The sequence below is a fragment of the Chanodichthys erythropterus genome, chromosome 3, assembly GCF_024489055.1.
Source record: "Chanodichthys erythropterus isolate Z2021 chromosome 3, ASM2448905v1, whole genome shotgun sequence".
Lineage (NCBI taxonomy): Eukaryota > Metazoa > Chordata > Actinopteri > Cypriniformes > Xenocyprididae > Chanodichthys > Chanodichthys erythropterus.
The window spans coordinates 29,676,256-29,693,146 of NC_090223.1; the positions used below are offsets into that span (position 1 = coordinate 29,676,256).

At 37.2% G+C, this 16,891-nt stretch overlaps 1 protein-coding gene across 9 annotated transcripts; it reads left to right on the plus strand.

Annotated features, from left to right (window-relative positions):
* The first annotated feature begins 268 nt into the window (after positions 1-268).
* Positions 269-16,875, plus strand: LOC137017427 (myc-associated zinc finger protein). Of its 9 annotated transcripts, none has more exons than XM_067381688.1 (8): positions 269-1,429; positions 1,600-1,753; positions 8,992-9,374; positions 11,513-11,546; positions 11,649-11,868; positions 13,369-13,432; positions 14,657-14,828; positions 16,533-16,875. In XM_067381688.1, exons 1-8 carry the CDS (start codon positions 1,394-1,396, stop codon positions 16,856-16,858), a joined length of 1,389 nt encoding a protein of 462 aa, XP_067237789.1. In that variant the 5' UTR covers positions 269-1,393; the 3' UTR covers positions 16,859-16,875. The 9 variants fall into 9 exon arrangements, with proteins under 9 accessions (XP_067237789.1, XP_067237791.1, XP_067237792.1 ...); XM_067381690.1 differs by having other exon boundaries at positions 8,992-9,365; XM_067381691.1 differs by having other exon boundaries at positions 8,992-9,266.
* The last annotated feature ends 16 nt before the right edge of the window (positions 16,876-16,891 follow it).

The following is a 16,891-nucleotide window of genomic DNA, read 5'->3' on the forward strand; positions in this document are numbered from 1 at the left end:
ATGGTTCGAAAACACTATAGTATTTACTTTAATTTACTATAGTATTTTTTCATGTGGGTGATGATATTCCCGTCAGCAACAAAAACAAAACGCTCCCCAGTTTCAAGAACATTTAATTAATTTAATAAGAAATATTATGTGATATGGTTGGTTTATTTCGTGACTACAGCAATGTCTGAAAACAAACAAGATGGTGTAATGTTGTAGAGAAGTTATGTGAACGTTAAAATAACGTTCCCTGAACCATCGCGCACAAAACAAACGTTTATTTCCGTTTAAAAAATGCGCTGATCTGGGAAGGTTGAGAGAGAAAAATTATATCACACTGGGAAACTAAAAAACGAGTCTGAGATGTGTGTTTAATCCCACTGGACGCGTACAATTATTATCGGCAGTGATCTGGAACCGCTTATTATTTACCGCGGCTGCGTCTGCGTGCGTCTTTACCTTTAAGGACCTGCGACATTTTCCCCCATACGAACATACAGTTGTCTACCACCGATAATCTTTGCGTTGTAGACCTAGGTTTTGGGAAATAATGCGCTGAGGGCTTCTTTTAACTGATCTCGATGTTTATGGTGTAATTTGCGTCGGCCGAAATCAAGCGCCGGAGGGGCGCGAGAGGACGACACCGCGCTCACGCTCGAGAGCATCGCGTGGAGGAGGGGACGAAGACACAGAGGGGGTGTTCACTCAAAATATACTATCCCTTTAAAACAAGGGGGACACGGCGGTGGGGGAGAGATAGCGGGGCAGAGAAGACGGGATAAAAAAAGAAAAGGAAGAAAGAGCGAGGGTGGGAGGGTGAGAGTATTGCAGGAAAAAAAAAGGAAAAAAATGTCATCCTCTCGATTGAAATGCCGAGGCGGAGCCATGGACGACGACCGGTGAAGCGCTCGCCAGACACGAATGAGATTTAACGCAACGCCGAGGCTCGCGCAGATGCCGCTCGGGGCCTGGATGGAGAATCTTATAATAAAAAAATTGATGGAATTATTTTTACCAACGCCATGCTAGCAAATGAAACATTAAACTGCCATTTTAATGATGTTATTTTTGCATGAATTATTGCACAGCGGTCTAAATAGCAAGAAAACATAAAATGCAGAAATTCATTATTATATATTATATTTTAAGCATGATATGCCACTGTTATGTGACAATGCGATGTTAATAACAGACTCTGACTGACAGCTGTCATTTCTTAATGTTTTTTAATATTTTGAAATAAGATGTATGTCAGAGTAATATGCATTCTTTCACTTTTTAAATAACGTTATTTTACATATGATAGCTTTACATTTACTAAGCATATAACAGTGGAAGAAGTCTCTCAGTGTGGGGGGAAATCGACTAGTTAATTTCACACGGCATTTGTACTCTTCTACGCGTCATGATGGATGCAGCTTGGAGCAATTTTCTCTTTCAGGTAAGACAATGCTTGTGTGACATAATGTTGATGGCTGTTTTGTTATTTAATTAACGTTAAATATGATTGTCATAATAGTGAGCATCTGTCCATAATGGCACCGGTGTAATTTCATTCACAAGTTAAGGCAAAAGAATGTTTAAAATCTGTGATTTTGCCCCTTCTCACAGCAGACTCCGCCTTCACAGTCCCAAACTGACGCGACCCTCCAATCAGATCTTCTCCCGGAGCTCGCGGATGCCGCTCAGGACCCGCCCCCTGAGCACATAGCCCCGCCCCCATCCACGGTGGACACAGCAGCGCTGAATGAGGAGCCTGAACCGGGTGAGGGAGGGGCAAAAGAGGACGGTGGGAAGGGAGAGAACGAGGTTAGGCTGTTTGTAGTTGTGGCATTAGTGGCTGGAGAATAATGTAAATGGGTGAGGATGCTAATGGATTCATTTATTTGCTTAAGGCTGGAATATTAGTATTTCTCTCCTATGGAGTGCTACAGTTCCGGAAAGTACAAACTGAATTCGTTTTCCACATAAGGAAACATTGATTTTGAATGGTAACTTATAAACCTATAGACCTACTGTGAGCTACGAGTTTGTTAATTCTGCTGAAGCTGTCAGCCCGCATTATTTCAGCTTGTTTTTAAAATAATTGTTTAACATTGAAATTCCCGGTGATAAACTACATCACTCATGATCCTTTACAGAAAATTACACCAATCAGAGAGTCGAAAAAAGCCCACTCCCATAAGGCACTGTGACGTAATCGAGTCGATCTCCCTTTGCTCTCAAAATACTGAAATGATTATGCATATTTTGCAATAACCTTCAAATATGTTGTTTTTATACATACAGTCAGCATTTGTAAATGAATAGTTTTATATTTCTTCATAGTTTTTAATTAGATTATGCTGTTCGCAATGCTTCATGGGATTTTTCCTTTAGTAAAACTGTTTAGTACACAGTCTTGTAACTTTGTCTTTTTGTCAGATTTTCAAAAACGTTTTGCTTCAAATCAAATTTTGTAGTGTTGTGATTCCCCTCGTAGCTGATTGGCTTGGTTCACGGCTTATTACTCTTTTAAAAAGAGGGAGATTTGCCATTCAGAGAAGTTGCTGTAACCATAGGAACAGAAATAGGGTTAATGAACCAATGTCGTTATAGTTAACTAAAACTATTAAAAATCAGTAATTGAAAAAGCTGAAAAATAAATATTAGATGAAATACTTAAAGTTAAAGAAATTTTAGCCCCCTAGAATGAACGATTTCTACACCCTATAACACGATTTTTACCCCCCAGAACATGATTTGTACCCCACTGAATGTGATTTTTATCCCCAGATTCACGATTTATTGATAGTTTTGAGTTTTGATAGTTTAGGATAGTTTTACCCCTGATTGTGATTTTTACTCCCAGATCACGATTTTTAAGCCCCTAGAACATGATTTTTACTCCCAGATTGTGATATTTATCCCCCTAGAACACAATTAGGATATTTTTGATAGTTTTACCCCTGAACGTTATTTTTACCCCCAGAACATGATTTTTACCCCCCAGATCGTGATATTTACCCCCCTAGAACATGATTTTTACCCCCAGATTGTGATATTTAACCCCCTAGAACACAATTAGGATATTTTTGATAGTTTTACCACTGAATGGGATTTTTACCCCCAGAACATGATTTTTACCCCCTAAAACATGATTTTTACCCCCCAGATCGTGATATTTAACCCCCTAGAACACAATTAGGATACTTTTGATAGTTTTACCCTTAAACGTGATTTTTACTCCTAGAACATGATTTTTACCCCCTAGAACACAATTAGGATAGTTTTGATAGTTTAGGATAGTTTTACCCCTGAACGTGATTTTTACTCCCCTAGAACACGATTGGGATAGTTTTGATAGTTTTACCCTTGAACGTGATTTTTACCCCCAGAACATGATTTTTACCCCCAGATCATGATATTTAACCCCCTAGAACACAATTAGGATAGTTTTGATAGTTTAGGATAGTTTTACCCCTGAACGTGATTTTTACTCCCCTAGAACACGATTGGGATAGTTTTGATAGTTTTACCCCTGAACATGATTTTTACCCCCAGAACATGATTTTTACCCCCCAGATCATGATATTTAACCCCCTAGAACACAATTAGGATAGTTTTGATAGTTTAGGATAGTTTTACCCCTGAACGTGATTTTTACCCCCAGAACATGATTTTTACCCCCTAGAACATGATTTTTACCCCCCAGATCGTGATATTTAACCCCCTAGAACACAATTAGGATATTTTTTATAGTTTTACCACTGAACGTGATTTTTACCCCCAGAACATGATTTTTACCCCCTAGAACATGATTTTTACCCCCCAGATCGTGATATTTAACCCCCTAGAACACAATTAGGATATTTTTGATAGTTTTACCACTGAATGGGATTTTTACCCCCAGAACATGATTTTTACCCCCTAGAACATGATTTTTACCCCCCAGATCGTGATATTTAACCCCCTAGAACACAATTAGGATACTTTTGATAGTTTTACCCTTAAACGTGATTTTTACTCCTAGAACATGATTTTTACCCCCTAGAACACAATTAGGATAGTTTTGATAGTTTAGGATAGTTTTACCCCTGAACGTGATTTTTACTCCCCTAGAACACGATTGGGATAGTTTTGATAGTTTTACCCCTGAACGTGATTTTTACCCCCAGAACATGATTTTTACCCCCCAGATCATGATATTTAACCCCCTAGAACACAATTAGGATAGTTTTGATAGTTTAGGATAGTTTTACCCCTGAACGTGATTTTTACTCCCCTAGAACACGATTGGGATAGTTTTGATAGTTTTACCCCTGAATGTGATTTTTACCCCCAGAACATGATTTTTACGCCCCAGATCATGATATTTACCCCCCTAGAACACAATTAGGATACTTTTGATAGTTTTACGACTGAACGTTATTTTTACCCCCAGAACATGATTTTTACCCCCCAGATCGTGATATTTAACCCCCTAGAACACAATTAGGATATTTTTTATAGTTTTACCACTGAACGTGATTTTTACCCCCAGAACATGATTTTTACCCCCTAGAACATGATTTTTACCCCCCAGATTGTGATATTTAACCCCCTAGAACACAATTAGGATATTTTTGATAGTTTTACCACTGAATGGGATTTTTACCCCCAGATCGTGATATTTAACCCCCTAGAACATGATTTTTACCCCCCAGATCGTGATATTTAACCCCCTAGAACACAATTAGGATACTTTTGATAGTTTTACCCTTAAACGTGATTTTTACTCCTAGAACATGATTTTTACCCCCTAGAACACAATTAGGATAGTTTTGATAGTTTAGGATAGTTTTACCCCGAACGTGATTTTTACTCCCCTAGAACACGATTGGGATAGTTTTGATAGTTTTACCCATGAACGTGATTTTTACCCCCAGAACATGATTTTTACCCCCCAGATCATGATATTTAACCCCCTAGAACACAATTAGGATAGTTTTGATAGTTTAGGATAGTTTTACCCCTGAACGTGATTTGTACTCCCCTAGAACACGATTGGGATAGTTTTGATAGTTTTACCCCTGAACATGATTTTTACCCCCAGAACATGATTTTTACCCCCCAGATCATGATATTTACCCCCCTAGAACACAATTAGGATACTTTTGATAGTTTTACCACTGAACGTTATTTTTACCCCCAGAACATGATTTTTACCCCCCAGATCGTGATATTTAACCCCCTAGAACACAATTAGGATATTTTTTATAGTTTTACCACTGAACGTGATTTTTACCCCCAGAACATGATTTTTACCCCCTAGAACATGATTTTTACCCCCCAGATCGTGATATTTAACCCCCTAGAACACAATTAGGATATTTTTGATAGTTTTACCACTGAATGGGATTTTTACCCCCAGAACATGATTTTTACCCCCTAGAACATGATTTTTACCCCCCAGATCGTGATATTTAACCCCCTAGAACACAATTAGGATACTTTTGATAGTTTTACCCTTAAACGTGATTTTTACTCCTAGAACATGATTTTTACCCCCTAGAACACAATTAGGATAGTTTTGATAGTTTAGGATAGTTTTACCCCTGAACGTGATTTTTACTCCCCTAGAACACGATTGGGATAGTTTTGATAGTTTTACCCCTGAACGTGATTTTTACCCCCAGAACATGATTTTTTCCCCCCAGATCATGATATTTAACCCCCTAGAACACAATTAGGATAGTTTTGATAGTTTAGGATAGTTTTACCCCTGAACGTGATTTTTACTCCCCTAGAACACGATTGGGATAGTTTTGATAGTTTTACCCCTGAATGTGATTTTTACCCCCAGAACATGATTTTTACGCCCCAGATCATGATATTTACCCCCCTAGAACACAATTAGGATTCTTTTGATAGTTTTACGACTGAACGTTATTTTTACCCCCAGAACATGATTTTTACCCCCCAGATCGTGATATTTAACCCCCTAGAACACAATTAGGATATTTTTTATAGTTTTACCACTGAACGTGATTTTTACCCCCAGAACATGATTTTTACCCCCTAGAACATGATTTTTTCCCCCCAGATCATGATATTTACCCCCTTAGAACACACTTGGGATAGTTTTGATAGTTTAGGATAGTTTTACCCCTGAACGTGATTTTTACTCCCCTAGAACACGATTGGGATAGTTTTGATAGTTTTACCCCTGAATGTGATTTTTACCCCCAGAACATGATTTTTACGCCCCAGATCATGATATTTACCCCCCTAGAACACAATTAGGATACTTTTGATAGTTTTACGACTGAACGTTATTTTTACCCCCAGAACATGATTTTTACCCCCCAGATCGTGATATTTAACCCCCTAGAACACAATTAGGATATTTTTTATAGTTTTACCACTGAACGTGATTTTTACCCCCAGAACATGATTTTTACCCCCTAGAACATGATTTTTACCCCCCAGATTGTGATATTTAACCCCCTAGAACATGATTTTTACCCCCCAGATCGTGATATTTAACCCCCTAGAACATGATTTTTACCCCCCAGATCGTGATATTTAACCCCCTAGAACACAATTAGGATACTTTTGATAGTTTTACCCTTAAACGTGATTTTTACTCCTAGAACATGATTTTTACCCCCTAGAACACAATTAGGATAGTTTTGATAGTTTAGGATAGTTTTACCCCTGAACGTGATTTTTACTCCCCTAGAACACGATTGGGATAGTTTTGATAGTTTTACCCCTGAACGTGATTTTTACCCCCAGAACATGATTTTTACCCCCCAGATCATGATATTTAACCCCCTAGAACACAATTAGGATAGTTTTGATAGTTTAGGATAGTTTTACCCCTGAACGTGATTTGTACTCCCCTAGAACACGATTGGGATAGTTTTGATAGTTTTACCCCTGAACATGATTTTTACCCCCAGAACATGATTTTTACCCCCCAGATCATGATATTTACCCCCCTAGAACACAATTAGGATACTTTTGATAGTTTTACCACTGAACGTTATTTTTACCCCCAGAACATGATTTTTACCCCCCAGATCGTGATATTTAACCCCTAGAACACAATTAGGATATTTTTTATAGTTTTACCACTGAACGTGATTTTTACCCCCAGAACATGATTTTTACCCCCTAGAACATGATTTTTACCCCCCAGATCGTGATATTTAACCCCCTAGAACACAATTAGGATATTTTTGATAGTTTTACTACTGAATGGGATTTTTACCCCCAGAACATGATTTTTACCCCCTAGAACATGATTTTTACCCCCCAGATCGTGATATTTAACCCCCTAGAACACAATTAGGATACTTTTGATAGTTTTACCCTTAAATGTGATTTTTACTCCTAGAACATGATTTTTACCCCCTAGAACACAATTAGGATAGTTTTGATAGTTTAGGATAGTTTTACCCCTGAACGTGATTTTTACTCCCCTAGAACACGATTGGGATAGTTTTGATAGTTTTACCCCTGAACGTGATTTTTACCCCCAGAACATGATTTTTTCCCCCCAGATCATGATATTTAACCCCCTAGAACACAATTAGGATAGTTTTGATAGTTTAGGATAGTTTTACCCCTGAACGTGATTTTTACTCCCCTAGAACACGATTGGGATAGTTTTGATAGTTTTACCCCTGAATGTGATTTTTACCCCCAGAACATGATTTTTATGCCCCAGATCATGATATTTACCCCCCTAGAACACAATTAGGATACTTTTGATAGTTTTACGACTGAACGTTATTTTTACCCCCAGAACATGATTTTTACCCCCCAGATCGTGATATTTAACCCCCTAGAACACAATTAGGATATTTTTTATAGTTTTACCACTGAACGTGATTTTTACCCCCAGAACATGATTTTTACCCCCTAGAACATGATTTTTACCCCCCAGATTGTGATATTTAACCCCCTAGAACATGATTTTTACCCCCCAGATTGTGATATTTAACCCCCTAGAACATGATTTTTACCCCCCAGATCGTGATATTTAACCCCCTAGAACACAATTAGGATACTTTTGATAGTTTTACCCTTAAACGTGATTTTTACTCCTAGAACATGATTTTTACCCCCTAGAACACAATTAGGATAGTTTTGATAGTTTAGGATAGTTTTACCCCTGAACGTGATTTTTACTCCCCTAGAACACGATTGGGATAGTTTTGATAGTTTTACCCCTGAACGTGATTTTTACCCCCAGAACATGATTTTTATCCCCCAGATCATGATATTTAACCCCCTAGAACACAATTAGGATAGTTTTGATAGTTTAGGATAGTTTTACCCCTGAACATGATTTGTACTCCCCTAGAACACGATTGGGATAGTTTTGGCTGTGATTGGGCGGGTTTTGAATAAAAAATTGGGCTGGTTTTGTTACGTAAACCTGGCAACCCTGTATAGTACCAGCATCTTTTTCCAGTTTTTCAAAACCTTTCTACTTCAAATAAAAGGTTGTTTTGATGTGATTCATGTTGGAGCTGGATGATTTGGTTCAAGTCTCAGAAGTCTGTACTGTGAATCTTTTTCTAATCCCTTTGGTGAAAATTCTTCCAGAACCAAGGCAAATTGGGGCATTTAAAAAAAAAAAAAAAATTATGTAGCCCTGATGAGGAAGTGATAAAACATCTTAGAAAATACTATTCATTGTGCTGGTTTATCATATTTCTCTAAAAGCAAGAGAATAATAAAATACATAGATAAAGCATTTTTTGCGCTTTAGTTTGATGCATTAGTGCTAAAACGTTTCCTGTCGTTTTTGTCAGTAAGTGGAGAGAAAGAAACATGAAAAAAATTGCTCATGTGATTTCACATCCTATCATAATTACTGTCTCCAAGCTCTTAAATAGGAATACAGCATAGTATGTTCTTGAGTATCATTCTTATCCTAGCCAAGATGTTTGTTTGCGACAAATAGACTACACCTGTGTATGCCTACTTAAAGTGTCCTTTAACCATCTCTCTCTTTCTCTTTCCCAGTGAAGCCAGTCACGCGACCAGCTCGGCCTGCACACATCTGCTCCATATGCAACAAGCAGTTTAAGAACAGTTACAACCTGCGGCGTCACCAGTCTGTCCACACTGGAGTGAAGATGAAGGACAGAGCCGCTAGAGAGAAAATAGATGGAGGGAAGACTGGAGCACGATTGGAGAGGCAGACCATCCCCCTTTCTCTCCTCCAGCTGTCTATACCTGCCTCCATACCCACAGCAGTCGACCCCATGGCCCATCCTTCCCCAATCGGCAATCAGCAGGTAGAAACAGTTGCGGTCTCTATCGCCCCGGCAACGGTTGCCATGACAGTGAACCAGACCCTCCCTACTGCAGTGGTGGTTACTGGGACAATGGTGCAGGTCGGGTTGGTTTGTGTCTTCGGTTAATACTTTGCTGCACTTCCCTTGTTCTTGCTTTGACTTTAACCTGATGCCTTGTATGTCGTTGTCTCTTCTTATTTCATTTTTAACTCTAAGCTATTAGCCACAATTCATAGATTCACAAAAAAATGAAAATTCTGTCATTAATTACTCACCCTCGTGTTGTTCCAAACCCGAAAGACTTTTGTTCATCTTCAGAACACAAATTAGGATATTTTTGATGAAATCTGAGACCTTTCTGTCCTTCCATAGACAGCAATGTAACTACCACTTTGACGCTTCAAAGGGCCTGTTTACATCTGATCACTTCATTCGTTTTCTCTGATCGGATAGCTATCCGATCGTGAAAAGACCTGGTGTAAATGCCCTCCGAAACGCATTCGAGACAGATTTAAATTTTATCGCTCAAACCACTTCAGGAGGTGGTCTGGGCCACATTCCAGTCAAAACTGAACAGGTCTAAATGCATCTGGTTGTTGAAACCACATATGTAAATTTTACTCCTCCCAACACTGCCAAAAAATAAACGTGTGAGAGCATGTTTAAGGCTATATGAGGTTATAGCCAGATACGACAGCGTTACTGCAACACGTATCGCCACAGATGAGCAGCTGAGTATCTCTTCAGCAACATGAAACTGAAAGTAAGTCGCAGACACTCAACACACAATCATCTTCATTAAAAGTAATGAGACTAAATGATCTTACCAGTGCTGTTGCTGCTCTCGCCTATTGCGGTCTTCGATTTTTAAATTAGCTGATGATCAATAAAATGCAGCTCATATTTGTTGCTTTCTGTGAAGTGAACTCCATTAAATCTGCATATAGCACAGGAATTGAAGATCGGGTTTATATCTGTTTTGCGGAGACACATTTATGTGACCAAGTGTAAATGGAACCTTTCTGATAAATCAGATAGATATCCGATCAGTAAAAACGAATGACCAGGTGTAAACAGGTTCAAAAAGTTCATAAAGAGATAAAGAAAATGAATCCATGAATTAATTGTATGTATGAATTGAGCGGTTTAGTCCAAATTTTACATGATGAAAAGATTTAATTTAGGATTTTGTTCTCATATGAACATTGATCAGCAAACCTAAACAGAAGCTCAATCAAACCCGCTTGATGCGCGAGAGCAATCCTCTTGGTAACACCCGAGAATAAACCTCATTGGTTCTCCCACATCAAGCAAACATGCTTGATTTTACGTTTACCACAACTGATGAATGTTTATAAGTGAATAAAAGCATAAATTCAATCTGTTCATCAAAGTGATCTTGTCTTTCTTGAAAATTTGGACTAAACCACTAAATTCATATGGATTCATTTACGATCTCTTTATGAACTTTTTGAAGCGTCAAAGTGGTAGCTGTCAATGAAGGGACAGAAATCTCTCAGATTTTATCCAAAATTACTTAATTTGTGTTCCGAAGATGAACGAAAGTCTTACAGGTTTTGAACGACATGAGGGTGAGTAATTAATGACAGAAATTTCATTTTTGGGTGAACTAAACCTTAAAATTATTTTTTTTTTTAAAGGCCAGTGAAACAAGGTGCTTAACAATTAGAAAAGGTTGATCATCAAACGCAGAAGGTCAAGCTAAATTTTATATGAGCTGTTTTATTTTCCATTAATTTTATATGAGGTTTGGCATTTTTGCAACCAGTTTCAATTATTCAAGCCTTTAGGGATGAATTGCTAATTTTATTTTAGATAGATTAATAGTTAACCTAACATATCTGATAGTTTTCACATCACAAAAACATGCTATTTATGCATTATAATTTATTATAATTTGTATACTAATCATGGAAAGTGCCATTTAACATGATTTCCTCATTATTTCTCCTCATGCCTGATCTCCTGTAATGAACTAAAATAGCTGGTTTCAAACATTCTACCTCCCAATTCACAAGACTCTGCAAAAATCAGGCTAATGCGTCAGCAGTTGTATAACATGGTCTCATACCTGCTCTCACCTCATTTGTTGAACACTTGCAGTCAGTTGGTTAGTAGGTCAGCAAACATTGTGCTTGCTGTACCCAGAAGACACTTTATCTGTGGATTTAAACACAAAAACATCAAGGCCATAAAATCTGAAATTCTGTTTTACTGTTTTTCAGGCTGCACCAAATAGCAACATCAATGATAACCTAAGTAATCCCACCCCGATTCAAATATCTATCCCAATAACAAACCCATTACCCATCAATCCAACTCCCAATCCTAATCCCAACCCCAACCCTAACCCCAATCCAGTCAGGAAGAACCATGCTTGTGAGGCTTGCGGGAAGGCGTTCAGGGACGTGTACCATCTTAACCGGCACCGATTGTCCCATTCGGACGAGAAGCCGTACTCCTGTCCAATCTGCCAACAGCGGTTTAAGAGAAAGGATCGAATGAGTTATCACGTTCGGTCACACCAGGGAGGAGTGGAGAAACCGTATGTGTGTCCGCACTGCGCCAAGGGCTTCTCACGGTAAGAGATAAAGCTTCATCCATCAGTGAACTGAGATTATGAGGATGTGCATTTTTAATGATTTCTATAAACACATGCATAAAAACAAGAACTGTTTATCAGGCCAATCCACAGCAGGGTTCAACAGTGAGCATTATACTGCAGTTCTGACAGTAGTCGAGGACTATGAATTTTGTCGTTTAACTGAAAGCTATGGAGAGATGCCCTAATTACTAATTTGAGACGGAAAATGGGTTAGTGATGAGGAATAAATGACCTCCTGTCTGTATTTATCAATCTGTCTCATATATTTTGACATATATCTACATCCATATTCAGAGCTCTACAATAAGTGAATAAGTCAAGCCAATAGAAAATTTTTTTTATTTAGCCTGGTCCCAACTTCACTGGCCCTATATTTTATATATATACAGTACAGTCCAAAAGTTTGGAACTACTAAGATTTTTAATGTTTTTAAAAGAAGTTTCGTCTGCTCACCAAGGCTACATTTATTTAATTAAAAATACAGTAAAAACAGTAATATAGTGAAATATTATTACAATTTAAAATAACTGTTTTCTATTTGAATATATTTGACAAAGTAATTTATTCCTGTGATACAAAGCTGTATTTTCAGCATCATTACTCCAGTCTTCAGTGTCACATGATCCTTCAGAAATCATTCTAATATGATGATTTGATGCTCAAGAAACCCTATTCAATATAAATTCTCTATATATAAAATACTTTTATTCAGAAAAATGCATAAAGTTTATTAAAAAGTGATAGTAAAGACATTTATAAATATATAAAAAAAGATTTCTAGTTCTAGAAAAGGGTTTCTAGAATCCTGGAAAAATCTTCGAATGATTTCTGAAGGATCATGTGACACTGAAGACCGGAGTAATGATGCTGAAAATTCAGGAATAAATTACATTTCATAATAATTATTAAAGGGATTGTTCATGATTTACTCACCTTCGTTCCAAACCTGTATGAGTTTTTTTCTTCTGTTGTTTTCATTTTTGGGTGAACTGTCCCTTTAATAGTTATGGTCATTTAAAAAAATCTTACCAACCCCAAACTTAAAATATACACATTTATAGCATACACTACTTTATATTATATACAATTCATTATATTATAATATATTATTTTTATAACTTTATAACTGTAGTTCTTGCAGCTCATCTGATGAACTCTGAGGCCACAGATTTGATTCCCACAGCACACAAATGCTGCAAAAAATATTTAACTTTGAATGCAAGTTGGTTTGGGTAAAAGCATCTGCTACATGAATATATGCAAATAATTAATGAAAACATCTGTACAACCTGTGTCCTCCTGCTGTTTTAAAGGAGCCCTGATGCTACAGACAGAGGCAGATCTCTGCTGGCCCTCCTCTAGTTCACATGGAGATGGAGTGCAGCATGCACACAAATGCACAAGGGCCTCTGCTAATTACTGTGGTTTTGTGTTTATTGTATTCTTTGGTTGAGCCCTCTCTCTGTCTCCTCCAGGCCTGACCATCTTAACAGTCATGTGCGACAGGTGCACTCCACAGAAAGACCCTTCAAATGTCCGGTAATTAAAAGATACAGCTCTGCTCTTCTAGTCTCTCTGTGTTCCTCGCTCTATTTTTCTTTCTCTTACTCTTTATCACGGTATTTAATTTCTTCTTGCATGCTCTATGTGATTTGACGTGCCATTGATTACCACTAGACTTCTTCCTCAGTTGGTAAAAACAAAGGAAAGTGCACTTTTTTTTTTTTACTTTCTATTCATCAAATAATCCTGGAAAAAAAAAAAAAATCCTTTGATCTCATATTCCTTTTTTATTATCCGTTTATTAATCAAAACACTTTTGTGAATGATTTTCTTTAATTATGCTGTAATATACACCATTGTTTAAAAGTTTAACGTCAGTTTAATTGTTTAATGTTTTTAAAAGAAGTCTTTTATTTTCACCAAGGCTCCATTTATTTGACCAGTTATTCAGTAAAAGCAGTATTATTGTGAATAGTATCAAATAATACTATAATTTAAAATAACTGTCATTTTTTTGGAAACGAAATCGCTACTTTTATTCAGCACAAGTCACAGAAAAGACTTTTACATATAAAAAAAAAATCTCACTGTTTCCATAAAATTATTAAGCAGCACAGCTGTTTTCAACATTGATAACAATAAAAAATATTTCTTGAGCACCAAATCTTAGAATGATTACTGAAGGATCATGTGACACTGAAGACTGGAGTAATGATGCTGAAAATTCAGCTTTGCATCACAGGAATATTATAGGAAAATTCACAGGAAAAATGTATTACCATAGAAAACAGTCATTTTAATAATATTTCATAATATTGCTGTTTTGTATTGTATTTGGTATCAAATAAATGTAGCCTTGGTAAGCCTTGCTGATCCCAAATGTTTGAACAGTATTGAATGTGTATGAATTTGTCTTTACAGACCCATATATTAATGGATATTACTTTCTATGATAATCAACAGCATAATACTACATTCAATACCTAAAATATAGACCAGAGTCTTCTTTTAAATCATCCTACCTTGTTTGTTTTGGCTCTTTATTAAAACTATGAATTTGATTACAGTATTGCAGAGCTCTTGCATGTGCTTTTCTGCTCGTATGTGTGAAGACGTGTATGTGGGCTGCAGCCATATGTGTCTGGCAGTGTGTGAGTCGAAGATGAGTCATGATGTGTGTGATGAAGGCAAGGATTTGGATAGAGCTAGAACACCATAATGAAGATTGTGTTTGATGAACCGTGCTGTTTGTTTGTGCAGACCTGCGAATCCGCGTTCGCTACTAAAGACCGGTTACGAGCTCATATGATCAGACACGAGGACAAGGTTCCCTGTCACATCTGTGGCAAACTTCTCTCCCCTGCTTACATCACAGATCACATGAGGGTCCACAACCAATCACAGCATCACGTCTGCCACCTCTGCAACCGCAGTGAGTTTCATTGACTATTTAATTTGCGGTTACCTTTTATTATTATGCTTTTATTAAACAAATGACTTTTGTGAATGTGTTTCTTTAAATATGATGTAATCTACACTGCTGTTCAAAAGTTTGGGGTCAGTAACATTTTTGAATGTTTTAGAAAAAAAGTCTCTTATTCTCACTAAGGCGGCATTTATTTGATCATAAATTGAGTAAAAGCAGCAATATTGTGAAATATTATTGCAATTTTAAACAACCGTTTTATATTTTAATATATTTTAAAATGTAATTTATTCCTGTGATGGCAAAGCTGAATTTTCAGCATTATTACTCCAGTCTTCAGTGTCACATGATCCTTTTGAAATCATTCTGATGATGATTTGATTCTCAAGAAACATTAATTATTATTATCAATGTTGAAAACAGTTGTGCTGCTTAATAAATATGTGGAAACTGTGATATGTTTTATGATTCTTTGATTAATAGAAGGTTAAAAGAACAGCTTTTATTTCAAATATAAATGCTTTGTAATTTTCTAATATTAAAAACTCTTTACTCTCACTTTTGATCAATTTAATATGTCCTTGCTGAATAAAAAACATTAATTTATTTTATTCAGTCCCTCCAGAAAAACGCGATTATGCGATTGCCTGATTTAATGCATAATCAGCCAAAGTCCGCATATTTATGCGCGGATCACTTTTTTTCAAATACGCCGCACTTTCGCCGCATAAATTGCCGATTTCAGCAAGAAAAATATGCGGGGCTAGCATGATGATTCATAATCCCTGTATTTTCATTGCAAAAAAGTCACATATCTTAGCAGAAAGTTGGAAAATGTTGCGTTTACTTCACACAAGTAAAGCGCCATTATTTTCCCTCCTGTTGCCATGGGAACCTTATGAAGTGACGTAATCACGCGACGTGAACATCATCTGCAAACCCCGCGGTGAAACCATGATGAAGCAATCATTCTCACTTGCCAACAAAAATAAGCGCAAAAGACTGATGCAACTTTACAGTTGTAAGATTGCACTTTTTTGTTACAGAACAGTACCAAAACCTTACAGTTGTAAGTATATTAGTAGTATGTAAAATAATTTACATTGCAGTAAGAGATTGCAAATATTCTGTGATTTAGTATGCTTGCTTATCATAGGAAGTAATAAGAAATGACTCTTTACATTAAGGTAGTAGCCTAGTGAGAACAGGAAATCACCTTTTTTTCTCTTTTCCATCAAACCGCAGTTTTTGCAAGTTCACGCAATTTCATCACATAAAATAGCAAAAATATCCTGCATATTCCATCACATTTTTTAAGAAAACGTGCCGCAAAATCAAGGATTTTTGCCCGTAACAATCACAAAAAAAATCTGCGTTTTTCTGGAGGGACTGTTTATTAATTTATTTTATATAATTAATCAGACTTTAACTTCTGTTAAATTAATAATTTAATACATAATATTTTACCATAGCTCTATAGATTGAATCATTTGGCTCAACTGACTCTTATGAGCTGATCCTTTTTTAATGAATCGTTTAAAAAGAATCACAAATGCTCTACTCTATCATTTTATTTAAATAAAAATTAAACTGAATAGTTAAAGCACATTTGTTCATTTTTAAAATTAATATTTTCATAATTTACAGCACTAAGAAGGTGACGAGAAAACAATTACATTTTTCATAAAAATCATCCTTGTTTCGCCTTAGGTTTCACCACACTGACGTACCTGCGCGTCCACGCTCAGAAGCACCATGGGCAAGAGTGGAAGGAGAGTGGGGTCGGCCGTGGCTCAGGCCCAGGCGGGGTGCTCTTGTGCCAGCTGTGTGGGGTACACTGTAAGACACCCACACAGCTGCAGGGTCACATGGCCACGCACGCCAACCAAACGGACCCCAGCATTCCTTGCCCCATCAGCAGCAGCAGCAGTTCAGTGCCAACAGTGGGCACAGCCACTCCTGTCTCCAGCCCTCCAGTCACAGTTGGGCTGCTGGTGACTGACTGCTCCAGCATTGCTCCTCAGAGCCACAGCTAGCCAAAAGCACACCACGAGGAGGGAGGGCGGGGT

Coding starts and splice junctions, on each gene's coding strand:
- LOC137017427 (XM_067381684.1), top strand. CDS start 1,394: ATGATGGATGCAGCTTGGAGCAATTTTCTCTTTCAG. Junction 1,430..1,599: donor GGAGCAATTTTCTCTTTCAG/GTAAGACAATGC, acceptor CCCTTCTCACAG/CAGACTCCGCCTTCACAGTC. Junction 14,829..16,532: donor CTGCCACCTCTGCAACCGCA/GTGAGTTTCATT, acceptor GTTTCGCCTTAG/GTTTCACCACACTGACGTAC.